This window comes from Sinohyriopsis cumingii, chromosome 12 (assembly GCF_028554795.1).
Source record: "Sinohyriopsis cumingii isolate HCF-2022 chromosome 12, ASM2855479v2, whole genome shotgun sequence".
In the NCBI taxonomy this organism is placed as follows: domain Eukaryota; kingdom Metazoa; phylum Mollusca; class Bivalvia; order Unionida; family Unionidae; genus Sinohyriopsis; species Sinohyriopsis cumingii.
This window is the reverse complement of record NC_142972.1, coordinates 78,428,409-78,446,454: the sequence shown is the minus strand read 5'-3', so window position 1 is coordinate 78,446,454 and position 18,046 is coordinate 78,428,409. Positions and strand designations below refer to the sequence as shown.

Genomic DNA, 18,046 nt, shown 5'->3' with positions numbered 1-18,046 from the left:
GCAAGCAAAGGTACAATGAACATGTAATCTTATCCTAAGAGACGGTACAGAACAGACAACCTTTACCTCTGATTCGAGTATCACAGCAAGCAAAGGTACAATGAACATGTAATCTTATCCTAAGAGACGGTACAGAACAGACAACCTTTAACCTCTGATTCGAGTATGACAGCAAGTAAAGGCACAATGAACATGTAATCTTATCCTAACTTATCCTAAGACCTTATCCTATGACGACACAAACATACACAGGTGGGTCATTTTCTACGGTCAGCAGCAGAGCAAAACCATCCATTGAATCGACCATTGGATGGTGCACAAAAGACACCCGCCATTGGCGGATTAAATTTATGGTTTTGCTTGCGCGTGCTGACTTTCGATCGACCCAAAGGTCTTAGGGAGCGATTTCGTATATAACCCAACTGTTACTTGCGAGTTGGAAATTCGCTCTAGCAGTGGGCGGGACTTGTTTAAAATATTTTAATTGTATGTTTTCTTAAGCGCGGTCATATAACAAGCACAGAAGAGCAAAACAGTCGGATATATTCAGTAAAACGAGGATATTGTTTGTAAAAAAATATATATTCTACGGTAAATAAATGATTACATGTTATGAACTCGATAAAATATTTTATCAAGGTGGCTTTCTTAGGGGGAGCAAATCCTCTGACCAGCAACGACAACTCTGCAAAGCGTTACACACTCTCGGAGGAGTTATCGTCGTTTGTGTCAACGATAAGAGTTATATAACAGAATGAAATCTTCTGTTTGAGCTTCTTTGAAAATGCTGTTTTGTAGATCCCATCTGCGACATGCTGTACAGAAGGTGGACAAATACCGAAATACCTACCGGCTGCGCTCATTGATTGAAATATTATTTCTTCACGAGTCTCAACATTCACAGATTTCACTGCTCTTCTTATAGCTGTTTTACATTTAACTCTTCCTCGTATGGTATTCTTGCTCTGAGTGATCGCTTGAAGGTTTTCAATACTGTTATCAAGTCTGTTCCCGTTAATATGATCAATGACAAGGCCTTTAGGGATCTCTCCGTTAAAAACCTCATAGACGAAACGATGACATAAATACCTCCCTTTCCTAACAGTAAATCTTAAATAACCAGCATTATCAACTGTACCAACTTGTTTCCTCAGCCTGTAGTTTCTCACTATGCCATCTCGGTTTGCCTCATAATTTGGAATAGTTGGATGTCGGACGAATTCTTGATTCATTATACTATAAGCAAATCATTGTCTAATTCATAATTTGTCTGAAAACTTATTTATGTAATCACGCTCGCATTTGAGAGCATTATCACAGTCTGGATTTTTTTTATCATAATACCGTTTTAGTTCTCGATAGCGTTTTCCACCACACGCTGAACATAATTGCGTTTTTCCTCGTACTCCAATGCCGCATCTGATACACGGTATCGGTCCTAGACTCCCACCGCGGACCTGTTGAGCATGTTGTCCACAGTATTCGCCTCTGCAGGGTTTGCTACACGGCGCTGATGAATTTAGTTTGATCCACTTGCATTGGTTCATCATATAATATATTTGTCTATTTAAATATTTGTCTTAATTATAATAATGGGTTTTGAAAGACTATCCAGAATAAAACCCATATCAGGTTCTAGATTCGATCTTGACCGGTTAACCGCTGATCCACGACGAAGAGAGTTAGCAGAGGTAATTGGTGTTATCAAGAATGCCAAAGAAGAGTTTCGTCGTGATGGTGCCGCACACACGTGGTCTTCGTATAAAATTATCCTCGGAAACGCGAGCATTTCTCGTGACCGTATCATTGATGCTACCATGAACGATACAATCGCGCGTAACATAATTGGGTATCTCGACGATAGAAGATATTTCGTACAGATAAAATTTATTGTTGGAGTCGGCGAGGGAACGTGGATTATCAGAGACAAACTAGACCCTGTTCTTGATGCCAGAGGCGTTCGTGGAAAAACCGTTCTGTTAAGTAAAGACTCAAAACCGGGAGTACTTGTTGGGATTGATATACCATATTATGCCAGAGCGTATCCTGTGACCGCAGTTGTTTATGGAATTTATCCGATGAAGAAACCACGCGTTGATAAACTCAAACCGATGAAGGTGTCGGTGTTGAATTGTGTAGCTGAGCGAGTAATGGAACATTTTAAAAATGCAATGCGAGGAAACGGCCTAACACCGCTAAGACAAACTAAAATAACAGCGTGGGCGACACGAGTAGCGGATAAAGGAGCGTCAATAAATGATGTTGCTGAGCTAGAGCGATTACTAAAATTTCCTATAACGGTTTCATCGTTAACCGGTGAGGTATTGTATGAGTGTAAATACAATTCCCGTGGAACACCAATAACTATTATCGATCATAACAGTCACGCCTGGACTGACTCGGTTAGGATATTTCCGCAAGACCGTGTTGTGAAGTATTATCCGGAATTGCAAAGCAATTCTGGGAGCATGTTTGATTTTATTTATCAGATAAGTAAAACCGATCCAGTGTCTGTGTGGTTATTCAGAAGTAGCGAAGATGGAGAATATGATCAGTTTGTGAGACCCAACGGGGAAATATACAGAACAATGGCGTTACAGCAGGAAATGAAAAAACTCGCAGAAAAATATCATGCTGGCAACACTGATACGTTACTGACACACTGTTTTACTGTTCCGGGTGTTGTCGCGCATGTAGCCCGGGAACGAAATTCATGGAGACCAACTCCGAAAAGTTTTCTTGCTGATATCCAGCAGAGCTGTGTCGAATACGGACACGGCGGTTTGTGGAATACTCAGTATGATCACCGCGGTATGATATCCGTGGACATGACGGCGTGTTATCCAGGAAGTTTCCTTGGGCGTGGAGAATGCAGCGAATATTTTAAACGGTTTGGCCACGCTGGCAATACCATGACAAGAGTAGCTGTCAACGGTGTTTTACCCGATTTTGACTTGACCGGATTTGCTTGTGTGTCGTCGTTTAAATTCGCTAAGGATTTACATCCTGTGTGTTATGTTTGGTTTGGCAGACATTTCGTTGAGAAGCGATGGGCACCGATAGTGTTATTGCGATACATGCTTGACAGTCGAATACTGTTGTCGCTGACGGTCAGCGAAGCGATTATATGTTATTGTCGTCAAACCGAAGTTTGGTTGCCAACTCCAACGCCGGTTACGTTAGAAGAAGTCATCGAAGATTGGTCACGAGAATATCCAGAAACTTCTATCGACGCTATCATCAAGAAAGCTCCTGAAGTACTTAAAAGCAAACTCAGAAATGATGAAAGCACAGCAAAAGATCTAGGACGAAGAATAATAGGGAAATTCACTCAAGGTGGAGCGTATGATCATAAACAACATCACAGTCGATTAATCATGGACAAGACTGAATTGGATCTTATTGTCGCTGATGCAGCCACGAACAACATGTTCTGTAACCGCAAAGATGTGTTTCTGTCAAACGGGGAAAAACTAGGGACTGTTTTTAGTTATATTGACGGAGAATCATCTCAGTACATACATTTGAGATCTTCGATGCTGGCTTATGTATCCATAAATTTGTTGTCGATGATCAATAGATTCCCTGTTGCCGCAGTGAGAGTTGCAACGGATTCATTTTATATTGATAAAAAACACTCAGCGCTGTTGGATAATGTTATATCGGATGATCCATCGTGGGGCTCGTGGAGAATAAAGAATGAAATGTTACACGGATATTGTAAATCGGCTGATGTTGAAATCGAGGATGAGTATCGCAGCGCAGAAATATCTTCGATGGTTTCGTCGGGGGCAACTTCGTTGTTGCCGCCGGTGCACGATCCTGTTACAAGACACAAAACAGTTTATCTGAACGGTCCTGGTGGTTCTGGTAAAACAACTCGAGCGATTGAATTATTTAGAAACTCTGACATGATTGTGCTAACACCCACACACAGACTTGCCAGGGAGATGAGACAACGGGATGTTAACGCGTGCACGTATCACAGTTTTTTCAAATACAGCGGCGGCACGTGGACACCTGAACGAATGGGAACGAAATATATTCCCGAGAAAATCATCTGGGATGAGATAGACACTGTGCCGTTGGATACATTAAAACAGTTTCTGGATTGGCTGCTAAAGAAAAATACCGCAGTGGTGATGTGCGGCGATCATGGTCAACCACCCCCATTTACAGGTGAATCTCCACACGAGTGGCTGAAAACTTTTGTAGATTATTATGAGGAAATAACTAACGATGTTAGAGCACTCGATGAAACGCTGAAAGAGTTTAAGGCACTGATCAGGCTACAAACCAATAAAGTCCAGTGTGAGATAATGCGTGAAATAATTCCAGAGACTTCGCTGAGCGACTTTTGGGAAACGTGGAAACCAGGTGATTTAATTGTGGCAAGTAGAAAGATAGTCAGGGACACACTTCAGCAGCGGTTATTTCAGTTACATCAGAAGAAATTTCCCATGTTGCCAGTGCCGTTGTGTTATAGACCAGCTGATACGCGATTGCAGAATATTGATGTTGATATTCCAGGGCGCCTGACTGCGTCGGGTCCGGAGAAACAGAATTTAGTATTAAATGATATTGTCACAGTTGATGTTGATGCTGTTGAACAGGCACTGAAAATGAGCAAATCCCCGTGGACGCTAGGATACGCTATGACCATCCACAGTTCGCAGGGACTAACTATTTCAGATACAACAGTTTGGATTGTTGATGATCGCATCGAGTGGTCAAATTTAGTTTATTTAGCCGTGTCAAGAGTAAGAAGGATAGGTCAGTTACGAAGAATTGTATTAGATGATGTTGTCAACGACAGCTCAATCGCTGATGACACAATAAGAAAGAAATTAGCCGGTTACAAACAGAGCGACAAAAAAAATGGTAGAGAGTTTGATCCCAAACAAAGTTTGGATGTTGAATTTGTAATACAATTACAACAACAGCAGAATAATCACTGTGCGAGTTGTAATTGTTTATTGCTGTGGCAGTATTCGAAAAACGACCCAAGGCAATTCACCGTAGATAGAATAGATAGCAGTCGCGGTCATACACGTGAAAATGTGATGTTGACCTGTCTTGAGTGTAACCGACGCAGAGGTGTTGCTGCAGTTATTTAAATGATTGAATCACTTCAGTGCGGATCACTTTAGTGATCGGGGTGGTAATTGTGTATCCTCGGGAATCACCTGAAGTTGCTCGCGTTTAAATCCGCGTTGAGGAGCAGTCGAATCTAATCTGTAGATTGCGTTTCTCCCAGTTGATCTGGTTATGCTGGATATCTTATGTGTAGTAACACTCCATGTGGGATCGGTTGCTCTTTTTTTTCCTCCTTCTAGGTCGCCTGGTTCGTATAAATACCTAACGGTGACATTACCCAGCAGTGGGGACGCTAGCGTCCCTGGCTGCGTTGAAACATTTTGTTGCTGTTGTCCGCGTTCACTGACGCGGGGTATATATTTTTTTGTGATTGCATTTACAGGTCTCATGTTTGTTGTTCTGGTAATTTCATTATTCAGTGCGGCTATCACGTTTGGCAGTCTTGCAACCCATTCACGAGATCTCGTATCGTAAATGAATTCCCTCGCGTACTGGTATCCGAATAATCTCTCAGCGAGTGTTCTATTAAATCGCTCAACAATTGCCTGATCCCGATGAATTTCAGTATGTCCTCGTCGTATGGTAACGTTATGCTGCTTTGTCAGTGATGACACCGCGCCCTGAAATTCCTTGCCAGGATCAACTTGTAATAATCGTGGCCAGTTTAGAGGTCCTCGTTGATAAATTCGTTTAAACGCAGAGGCGACTTCGGACGCTGTTTTAGTCGCTAACGGTTCTGCTTCTTTGTATCTACTGGCAACATCAACTACTGTTAGCGCGTATTTGTATATTTTTCTACGGACAGTATCATGAGGCAGGAATAGTATGTCAGCCTGATGAACTTCATTGGGCACACTAACATCAAAATGTGCAAAGTTGATTTGTCGAGGTGGTGGTAAGTAGATTTGCCATATTGCTTGTTTTGATAGCCAATTTTTGGCAACCTCGCGTGTTACTGATGCCGCGTTGGCGAGTTTATTAATTGCTGAGTTACCTCTCCAGTATCCGATTGGGGAATAATAAATCGCTTGCATTTTTATTTAATTATCCAGCGCCTAATACTAATTTAGATTTCATCGCTGATCTTACTAACCAATTAGCGAGTGACTCCTTAAATGATTTATTTTTTATGGCGCTTAGTGCATGAATTAATTTCACATCCGCGATATGCCTGTCTTGTAGATCTTTACTTCGATAAGCAACATCATGTATGTGACACGCTGCGTCGATAGCGTTTATCGGATACTCTCCCGGTTTTGGTTTAGATTGTTCATCAAGTCTGATATCTAGTCGGGTCCCTGGACCGCAGTAATTGTATCCTGGGAGATGTTTTTCTCCGGGATACTTTGCCCAGGGAGTTCCGGGGAGCTTTCCAAGTTTGGCTGCAATGTCACCTCCGCTAAATTCTCGCTTTTTTTTTGAAATCTACATTTTTTTGTGCCACATCGCGTACACTTACCAGAAAGTGCTTGTCTGTTATTTTTTGTTGTAATGGTTGTTAGATCATTCGTAGGGGTTCGTGCCTTACACTTCACACAATATAGATCCATAATTATTATTCTTTATATACAAATGGAAATTACAGATTTTTCTGCGACAAAAAAGAAAGAGCCAGTTAAGCATAATTCAGTGCTACCAAACTCTATCCGCGCGATTATAATTGGGCCATCCGGTTCAGGTAAAACACAGCTGTTGCTGAACTTGATAATGAAGTGGATGAAATGGGATAAACTGTATTTGATAGCTCCATCTGTAGATGATCAACGATGCTATAACGTTATAAAAGATTTTAATGAGAGTGCAAGCGCGCTGAGTAAAGACGGTGAGGATGTTGTTGAATTTATCACTGATATCGAAGAAGCCCCCAGCGTCGAGGATCTTGATGAATCAATTAACAACCTAGTAGTGTATGATGATGTTATGTTGGACAAGCAAAAAAATCCCGCAAGAATATTTTCCCGGGGACGTCACAAAAACACTGATGTGATTTATGTTACTCAGCGTTATACACAAATTCCTAAAGTAATCAGGGATAATTGTAATCTTCTTGCGATATTCAATGGAGTTGATACACATACACTGAGAAATATTCATCAAACCTGGTGTGGTGGCGATATGGATTTAAATAAATTTAAAAATTTCTTCAGTCATGCTCAAAGAAAACCTCACGGATTTGTGACAATAAATTTACACGATCCCAGAACAAGATACCGTATTGGACTTGATACACTATTTGCAACATAAAAATGTTTTTCCTTGGAAACTCATTTCCCAGAGCAGCAGAGGGGATGGACCCGACCCATGGATTTTTCAATAACGACCCCGCCACGGAAACTGTTTCAGATTTATTGAAGTAACCCAAGTTGTCAGTGCAAACTCAACGAGTTTGTCCCTGGAAACTCTTCGAGTTTTCGGGGGACATTTTTTTTTGTCCTGTATTCTGAATAGAAGGGTTTATTTCGTCGAAATAAGCCCTCTATCGAGGAATAGTTTCCTGGAGGGGTTTATTGTGCAAAAAGTTTCGGTCTGTACAGCCCCTCTGCTGCTGTGCTTCATTTAGGTATTTCTTACAATGGGGAGGGCAAGAGGGACACCTTTAGCAATAGGAGTTCTTTTGTTGACACTTTCTGGAACATGGGGCACTTGTTTGCGAAAAAAAAGACGATACAGATGATACAGTGGAGAATTTCATAGTTTTTAGATGCAGAAACAGACCAAAGCTCACTCATATATATGTCCTATTTTAAATGAAAAGAAAAATATGTAAAAATGGAAAACAAAACAAGTGTGAGGAGATTTTTCTCATTGATATGGAGAGAGGCAGGAGGGGTGAGGGTCCTGATAGGGGACTGAGTGCAGAGAAGTTTGTTTAGGGTACAGAAGTTGGGAGCACCCCCCAGTTAATTTTACTGAGATGGAGCATTGTATTATCACTATATATAGATTGCCTGTAGTGTATGCATTTACAAATTTCATCAACTGGTAAGTTATGAATGAAATCAGTCATCGTCGAATCTTAGGAATATCGGACAACTTCAAATCAAAGACTGTTACAAATCTCTCTTGTCAACAAAGTAATATTTACAAACAAGTTAAAGCATTTTAAAATAAATAAACAAACAATTTTATGCTGAATACAGGATATAGATTTTTAAAAATCGTGAGATATTCCATACTGTATAATACACATTCTTGTATAGATGATAAGAACTCACACATTTCCACCATTTGAGAAATCTGTTTAGTCTTGTGATGTCAGGCACCATATGCATGACATTGCTTGGTAAGTCACATTTGCATCACCTATTTCATATTAGACCTGTAAAGAGACACACAGGTGTAAGTTACATCTGTAATCATACACAGTACTGACATGGTAAAATGTTGGACAAATAATATTTGTAATTTTAGGCATTTTCTTTCTTTTCAGGACAAGTTCAAGTCATCGTATCCTTTTCCATAAACAAGCAGGTTGATTTGTCAGATTCAGTATTATTGTCTTCACCATCAACATCATTGTTGTAATCATCATCATCATCATCATCATTAGTGGGTAGCCCAACATTTAAAAAAAATTCAGGTCTATTGTGAGGGATATTTTTAGACAGTAAAGTGCCACAGATTGGAATTCTTAATGAATTTAAAATACAAGGTGGGTTCTGTACAGAATCAAGCACAGTTATGTTGGGATGGAGTCCAATTTTCAGCCTGATGACTTTTGAAATTCCAGTCATCATGATATCATTACTATCATCATCTGGTTTTATCACAGTTGTATCATGATTATACAGTTGTATCATGATTATACAGTTGTATCATGATTATTTCATGATATATGTTATGATATATTTAGCTGTATAATACAGATCAAGTTATTTTGGCAGGTCAGAGATTCCTTTTTAGACTGGTGGAGAGGTGTTCTTTATTAATTTTTTGTTTACATTTTCTATCATTGTTTTGACAACATGTTATTTTATACATGTGCTTTACTGTTCTTAACCAAATCCCAAGAGATCGTCTCTACCTTATCAGATACTGCTGTATATCAATGGATGGTATTTTGCACTATTCCTGATTTGTGAAATTCTTCTTTTTGTCTATAAAGGTAAGTTCATTTGCCACTAAACTACTGTGCCTAATTTTACCAAAACATTACTAAATATCTTTAAAATGTATAAGAATTAGTTTAAAAAAAACAAAACGAGTACTAATAGGTGTTTAATTTGTATACCCTGTCACTGTTAATAAGATTTTCTGCCTGTCAGTACTAAATGAAGCAACTGATTCCATTAGCCAGTCAGCCAATAATATCATCAGACAAATAATATGATGTAAAAGCAGTGTGTCACAATAAAACCATTGTTCGAATCTGTGTTCTAGTGTTTACCTATGCATTCTTCTTGCTCTTTGGCAGTAAACATAATTATTTAGTTGCATTGAAAAATAAATGGATAAAAGAAGTATTTTGTAAATTGTAATAGTGTTTTGTCCTCAGATGTTGACTATTACATCATCACATGTCACAAAAATCATGATGTGATCAGTATGCATTCTCTGTACTGGTCATAGATGAGTGGTGCTTATGGGATGGCTTGTCGGCCATCCATCCATTGTTATGGGATGGCTTGTCGGCTGTCCATCCATTGTTATGGGATGGCTTGTCGGCCATCCATCCATTGTTATGGGATGGCTTGTCGGCTGTCCATCCATTGTTATGGGATGGCTTGTCGGCCGTCCATCCATTGGCACAAGTTTGTTATTGCTACTCCTCCTGTACTACTTGGAGGATTGTCATGAAATTTTATACACGCATTCACCCCCCGGTCTAGTTGATCCTAATTGAAAATGGTGCTGCTCAGACACCCAATATGACCGCCAAAGCAGCCATCTTGAAAATCTTGTTATTGATACTCCTTCTGAATGGAGGGTCATATTGACATGAGGTTGTCACTTAAAGATTTCTTATGATGTCTAGTTGACCCTGAATGAAAACAGTGACTTTACAGCCAATATGGTCACCACAGCAACCGTCTTTAAAATAATTTGCTACTCGACCTGAATGCAAAGTCATATTGACATGGGGTTTTCACATCAAGACTTCTTATGTCTAATTAAATGAAAAGAGTGCCAGTATGACCACCACATCAGCTATCTTGAAAAGCTGAATAATGCTACTCATCTTGAATGGATGGTAATATCAACATGGGTTTTTTATTGAAAGACTTCTTATGATGTCTAGTTTGTCCCAAATGAAAATGGTGCCATCAGGCAACCAATATGGCTTCCACAGTGGCCATCTTGAAAATCTTGTTATCACTATGTTTTCACTGAAAGACTTCTCATGATATTTAGTTGGTTGGAAATGAAAATCAGAGGTCTCACTAGGATTTTAAAACTAGGAGTCCAGGAATCCCATTTTGGTAAAAATAGGAGTCCCACCATCAAAAGTTGCAGTCTCTTCTTTCCTACAGAATCAACACAGACGTGAGTGCATCTATTTGTAGATGGAGCGGTTTTCGTAATGTAATCGCTCGTTTTAATATAGCTTCATTACAAGTCCATTGACAGGATTGCAAATTTATGGTTTATTTATTTGTCTATGTCCTTGTAGTAATTTTAGGCAATGGTTAAATAGTATCTAATTTGCTGTTTTTTCCCCCGTATTTTTGCAAATACGTGTCAAGTCAGAAAACAGCTTAGACCTTAAAGTGCATCTCGCGAATTCCACAACATAGCATTGTCCCATATGTTTCTAAACTACATAATTTGCATTTTAAAGTTAAATCTTTGATAAAACAATACCTTGGCTTTGCTTTCAATGATTTGTATATTTTTCTGAAAATATTTGCCCGATTTACGAAAACATACAATCTAATAAATTGGTACATCGCAGACTTAGCAAAGTCCGCCATTACTTCCCGTTAGGCCTACTGGTTCACTTACAGTTTCAAACTAATTTTATGACAAAATAGTGTACAAGAGGCAGTTAATATATATCCAGATCACCGATTCTGATCTTAAAACACATGTTTGTATGTTTTATCATTAAAGGATATCATGCAGGAAATTGATAGTTGCTACCTTACTTGGAAAAGGGTAAATGGTCAATCAGCTATCAAAACATATGCTTGTGAATGGGCAAGACTTTGTCAACATAATGGATATCAGAACTAGGCCTAGCTACGGATGTATTGATGAATACATTTCGCTACAATACTAGAACTAACCGGGCTAAGGCGAGGGGCATTTTGAAAAAAGTATGGTCAGTCAATGTACCTCTTAAATAGCTCTTGTTCATCCATCAGAGTGATACTGAATTTCGTCAATCCAAGTAAGGTCTTGTTCCAAACACTAAGCGAGGTAAACACACTTTCTTACACTTAGCTACTGTCCTATCCGAACTATCAATTCTAGCAGCTTTAGCACTCTTATGAATCTCGTTACAATCTTCGTAAGTTTGTTGTTTAACCCCAAAATACTTATCCAAATTTACGAATGGCATTTTGTCTAAGTCTCAACATTCTCATGCACTATCTATTCCGATACATTCGGAAATGAACACAATAATGAAAGCTAAAGTTGTTTATTTGATGTACTTTTATAAATGACCACATGTACATCTCTGGGTCTTTCTGACTCTGAATTCAATCACTGTAAATATCAGTACATTTTCCAACCCGGCCGCCAGTCAGAGCCTTTGAACATGCCACCCAGCTATTGCATCATGTTCTTTTTTATGTACTCTTATAAAATGGCAACATGTATGTACATCAAGGGGTCTTTCAGTCACTGAATTCTGTCATTGTAAATATCAGCACAGCTAATTGATCAACAGACTTTCCCACAAAGCAAATGGCTGAAGCAGGACTGGCAAGTCTTTGAATTTTGCTGCACACCTATTACATGCGTACAGAAAACAATTTGCGTCCAAATACGCGTAATTAAGTGTTTCCAAGATCTTTGAAAGTGGTACCAATCTGACTTCCATTATGGTTGTCACAGTTGGTCATCTTGAAAATCTTGTCATCGCTACTTCTGCTAGATGGCTGGTCATATTGTGCTTTTTCCAAAAGACTTTTTATTACTGTGTCTAGATGGTTCTAAATGGAAATGTTACCAATATGAAGTCTAATATGGCCATAGTCATTCATGTTGAAAATCTAGTTACTATTTTTCCAAAATAGAAAGTCATTTCATAGCGTTGTCACCAGAAGACTTCTGAACATGTCTCCTTGTCCTAAATTAAAACTGCTCCGGTGGCCTAGTGGTTAGAGCGTATGCCTCGGATGCGGGAGGTTGTGGGTTTGATCCCCGGTCGAGTCATACCAAAGAATTACAAAAATAGTACTAACAGCTGCCTCGCTTGGCGCTCAGCATTAAGAGGTTAGTGTTAGGACTGGTCGGCCTGGTGTCAGGATAATGTGACTGGGTGGGACATCATGCTACATGTCTGCGGCATGATGCCCCAGTGCTAGACATCACTTTAAACTGTCACAACTGCAGACATTGTGGCGATATGACTCAGAAATTGTTAAAGCTACATTAAAAATCCAAATCACACACACACACACTTAAATTAAAATGGTGCCACTCTTATGCCCAATATGGCTACCATGGTGGTTATTTTGACATCGGGTGATCATTAGAAGAGTTCTTAATGTTGTGTTGTTGTTGTTGCTGTAGGGTTTACCTCCATTTTTCAGCACAAGATAGGCTATACATGGCGGCCAGTATAAATGGTGGAGGAAGAACCCAGGAAAACCCCAGAAAGAACCACCGACCCTCGAGAAGCTACTGGCAAGCTTTCTCACATACCCACATTTGCCAAGCCAGAGACTCGAACCCACGCAGACAGAGGTGATATGGCAGTGATCCGTAACAGTGAGCACTTTAGACTACTCTGCCACTCATCTTGTATTGTGTATGGTCAGCCCTAAATGAAAAAATGCTCTCAGACTCTCATTATAGCCACCATGGTGGTCATCTTGAAACTATTATCTCTACTCATCCCAAATGGATGGCCATGTCAACATGGGGTTTTCACTGGTAGACTTCTTATGATACCTAGTTGCCTGTAAATGAAAATAGTGTAAATTGTACATCAACATGACTTGTAGTCACTGCTACTTCTAAATGGATGGTCATATTGTTATGAGGTTTTCAGCAAAAGACTTCTGATTGTGTAGCCTTGGTCCTAAATAAAAATTGTGCCAGTCTGACACCCAATATAGTCACCATGATTGTTAAATGGAAGATCTTATTGTCACTGATGAATATCAGAAAAACTTCCAACACTCAGCAGTTAAAGGGACAAACTGGTCTTATCTTGAATTCATGGAAATTCTTTTCAAATTATTGTAGCAAGGGTCCTTTAGACAGATTCTTATTTTTATCATTATAATTCACTTGATAAACTATTTGATATATTTTTAATTTTACAGCCTTTTTCAACTATTCTATTCAAGGTTTTTGTCTCACCTGTGTAAGTATGGTGAGATATAGTATTAATTTGTCCTGAAATAATGTCAAGGTCTTCATAGATAGTATGGACAGAATACAGTCATGGCTGTACCAAATATTGGACCATAAATGTACACATTTAAATGTTTTTAAAATATCCAGCTTTAAAGCAGAGCAGCTTGAAATCTCTCACAAACTAAACATTTGAATATAGGTCAGGATAGTTCATTATTGTATATCATGTAAATTCGGCCTCAATGGTCATCAGTTTAAACACCTGACTTTAATAATTATATATCTTTCTCTGCTTTTAGAAGTGCAGTAAAGTTACACTGGCATCAGAAACAAACATATAGGCATGTTATATACACTCCTTGGAGGCATCCAAGACAAACATATTAGCATCCGAGACAAACATTGATGCATGTTATATACATTTCTTGGAGGCATCCGAGACAAGCATATATGCAACTGAGACAAACATTTATGCATGTTATATACACTCCTTGGAGGCATCTGAGACAAACATTTATGCATGCTATATACACTCCTTGGAGGCATCCGAGACAAGCATATATGCATGGTATTTACAGTCCTTGGTGGCATAAACTTGCAGTCAGGCATAAGTACTTTCTTTTTATATAAAACAAACTATGTGAAATTGAGCTCCTGATTAGTGGTACACCTTAATGCCTGCTCTAAATTTTGAAGTTATTAACCACTTGTCTTCACTTGCTCTAGCAGCAGAGGGGGCGAATCGGACATTTTGTCCAATCGTTATTTTGCTTAATTATTACTTCTGCACTCAGCGGATCCGGTGTAGTCAGCGCCTGGTAAAAAAAAAACGACGATGTCGTTGGGGGATCGTCCAATCGTCATTTGGTTTAATTAACACCTTCTGCGCGTCGATCCCCAGCGTCGTCAGCGTCCGGTAAGCACATCGACGACCGCGTCGATGTCATCGCCCCCTCTGCTGCTATGATCTTACAAACAGAGTGATCACTAACTCCTCCTCTTGCAGATCAATTAGGTTATTTGACTGATCGGTAAGTCTGAAATTAATTCTCGTTAAAAACCGATCATGGCATCGCATATAGACCGGATTAATCGGACTCTCAATGATCAAAAATCCCGGAGGGGCTGTTGGTGAAAACGAATAAAGGATATACCCCTGTTGAGCTTGATTTGATTGCTTGGTATCCACCTGGTAACTCCCTTCGATAACATCACACACTAGATTAATCGCTATCACCGATGCAATATTTACGTTGTATGGAGCAATATGCCTACCACCATCTCCGTTATCGTGTCTGAGGATAGTTGATGGGGGGGTGTCCGCGGGTGGATTCTTAGGCCATCCTAGTATGGTTCTTATTGAACTGTTATAGATATCAACCATATACCCCGGTGTGCTTATTTCAATCGTCGACGATAACGTCGGTTCATGAACCGTAATAGCGATTTTTGATTCTTTTCCTGTGATCGATTTTATCCAGCGTTGAAATTCCTTATTGATTTGTTCTATTTGGTATGACCCAGTTGGTATTGTAACCTCCTTCCAGTCTGGGGTCCCATCGGGTTTATTCGTCCATGCAAAAACCAGCGAGTTATTAGGTTGTTGTCCGTTAAATGCGTCCGCTCGGATATTAGGCCAACTGTGATATACTCGCAATTTTGCCAGCGCTATTTCCTTCACTGGAACCGGTGATGGGAAGTTCACACTGAATTCGGGTTTCGTTGATGTTATCGATATCATATTTGTTTGTACCGGAGTGGTATTCTCCGCGATCCGCTGAAGTAATTGAGACCCTTCGGGGTTCAGCGACATTATTATTATTCGTTGTTTTTAGTGTCTAATTTCAACAACCAGGTGGTTCCGGCTTCCAGTTGAAAATCCTCGATTTTTGACATCGCGGAGCTATACAACTGGACCATCGTGGAGAATTCAACATCGGATATGAACAAATTATCAATCGATAACGAGATCAACCCGGATAATTTCGAGTACGCGTCGGATACTATTTGATGTTTTACTGTATACTCGTTGAGTTTTTTCTGAAAACACGATGATATCTTCCTAGTGATTGCGTTGGCGACTCCAGCAATTGTTGTCATTGCGGAGACAACGATTGGAACAGCGATCGGGGCTATCGTGGTTACCGTGGATAAAATAACACCGGCGCCAGCTACTATGCCCGACACTGAGTACACGACCGCGTCGATGGCGGTTATTTTACGACGGTATTTTTTTATTTTTGCACGGTATTGTTCGGAAAGCGTTTTCAAGTTCGCGGAAAATTCTTTTGCGGTATCGAATCGATATTGATGTGACGTCGGTGATACCTCTGATTCAATTTCCTTGGTGGTCATTTTTATTTTAAAAGAGTTAGTGTTTTTAATTACTTAGATTCGCTACAAATTCCACATACCATGTAATGTTTGCCCTGGTTAAATTTCCATCAACGGCATAAATTGTAAACTGTTCAGTTGCGTTCTTGTCTATAATTGTTGATATTGTATTGTTAAACCCGGATGAACTCGACGATAATATATTAAACTGCATCATTGAAACCAGTGTCAGTCGATAAATACCCTTAACAGTTGCGGTGATATTTACTGTATTCTGTGTAGGAGTCCAATCGAATGATCCATGCCGAATTGTGTATACTGTGTTGATGATGTTCTCATGAGGGGTTTTTATTTTTTCGAATTGCTCTGCTACTCTCGGTAGTCCGTCTTTAATCGTTTCAACATCAGTTCTGATTATTCCTACTTCCCGCCAATGCGCGTCTACATTATTTATGATCGTTACAACATTAGTTTTGATTGTTTCTATTTCCCGTGTATTCTCGGTCATACTTTTTTTGTTCGCTGCAACATCAAGTTTGATTGTTCCTATTTCATATGTATGCACGTCTATGCCTTTTTTGTTCGCTGCAACATCAGTTTTGATTATTCCTATTCCCCGCCAATACGCGTCTACATTTTTTTTGTTCGCTTCAACATCAGTTTTGATTGTTCCTATTTCCTGTGTATGCGCGTCCACACTCTTTTTGCTCGCTTCAATATCAGTTTTGATTGTTCCTATTTCTTGTGTATGCGTGTCCATATTATTTATGATCGTTGTAACATCAGTTTTGATTGTTTCTATTTTCCGTCCATGCGAGTCTACATTATTTATGATCGTTGCAACATTAGCGCCGATTATTTCTATTTCCCGTTCATGCGCGTCTACACTCCTTTTGTTTGTTGCAACATTAGCGCCGATTATTTCTATTTCCCGTTCATGCGCGTCTACACTCCTTTTGTTTGTTGCAACATCAGTTTTGATTGTTTTTATTTCCTGTCCATACGCAGTGATATCATTTATAGTTATTGTAATCTCATCCGGCTTGGTATTTTTTTTACCAAAGAATTTATCAAAGTTGTCATCGATCCTGTTAACATTTTTTCGCAACGGTTGTAAATTGGCCGACAGCGCCATAAGTTCCGAAATAGCATTTGTTATTGTTGCAAGATTTGGTTCGGTTGCCGTCGGGGGTCCCCGAAAAAAACTATCGACAATGTGTTTCACATCGTCGAAATGCATTAGCGCCGACCTGAACTGTTCTCCATGAAAGTTAAATTCACCACGTAAACCTTTCAACGAATTCGAAATGGTTATATAACTGTTGCCAAGTATACTTATTCTTCCATCTATCATCGATATATCTTCACCCGGTTTGAGTCGTCCGTCGCTGGTATACAGCGCGATAGCGTTCTCGGCGGCATTACGCTGTCGTATTAAAACGTCATTCAGTGACACATTACCGGATTTCAATTTACCCTGGCGGTCTTGAAATACAACTATTTCGCCCGGGTCAACACTTGTTAGATTCAACGTATCAGCGATTTCATCCTCAATTAGTTTTTTTATGTCGGCGGCGGCCGTTTCCGTGGATTCTTTCAGCGCCGAAACCGGTCGCCCCCAGATATCAATCATTATTATTGTAAATGTTATTCTCTAAAATCCGTTGAGCTTCTACGACCCCACTAGTGTATTCGTTTACAACCACATGAGGTGGTTTTCGCGATGATGAAATCGCCGCAAGTACGTTCAATACCTCACGGCCACATATCGGTGGGTCACTTAACTGCTGTGTTGGCAGCGTGGAATAAAAAACCCGGGCTGAACACGCCCGGGCTGAACACGCCCGGACATACCGCATAAACTCGTTCGGCGGGGCTAACCCGTATGAATCAAAATAGACGATCGCACGCGGATCGATCGCGTATGCAACCCAATGAGTCCCCGCTCCGGAGGATTTATCGAGGTTAATTATACCGGTTTCAATATTCCTTGGTTGCGTCGGTAATTGATCCCTCATAAAAACACCTCTGAAGTTTTTTATCGCTAGCGCGTTTGCGGCGTCTATTAAATCAAAATTAGACATGGGAGTCATTGACTCATGCGTTAATAAACGGTTCCCGGTAGTCTTAGACCCTTTCC

General features: G+C 39.8%; 1 protein-coding gene across 2 annotated transcripts in view; it reads left to right on the top strand.

Moving 5' to 3' along the window:
* The window catches only part of LOC149786794 (transmembrane protein 216-like), a 57,153-nt gene that overhangs the window by 16,208 nt on the left and 22,899 nt on the right, over nt 1-18,046 (top strand). For both annotated transcript variants that reach the window (XM_089977296.1, XM_089977297.1), the window contains exons 2-3: nt 8,528-8,544; nt 9,109-9,202. In XM_089977296.1, the coding sequence (XP_089833422.1) occupies nt 8,528-8,544; nt 9,109-9,202 (111 nt within the window). The remainder of the gene's footprint in view (nt 1-8,527; nt 8,545-9,108; nt 9,203-18,046) is intronic.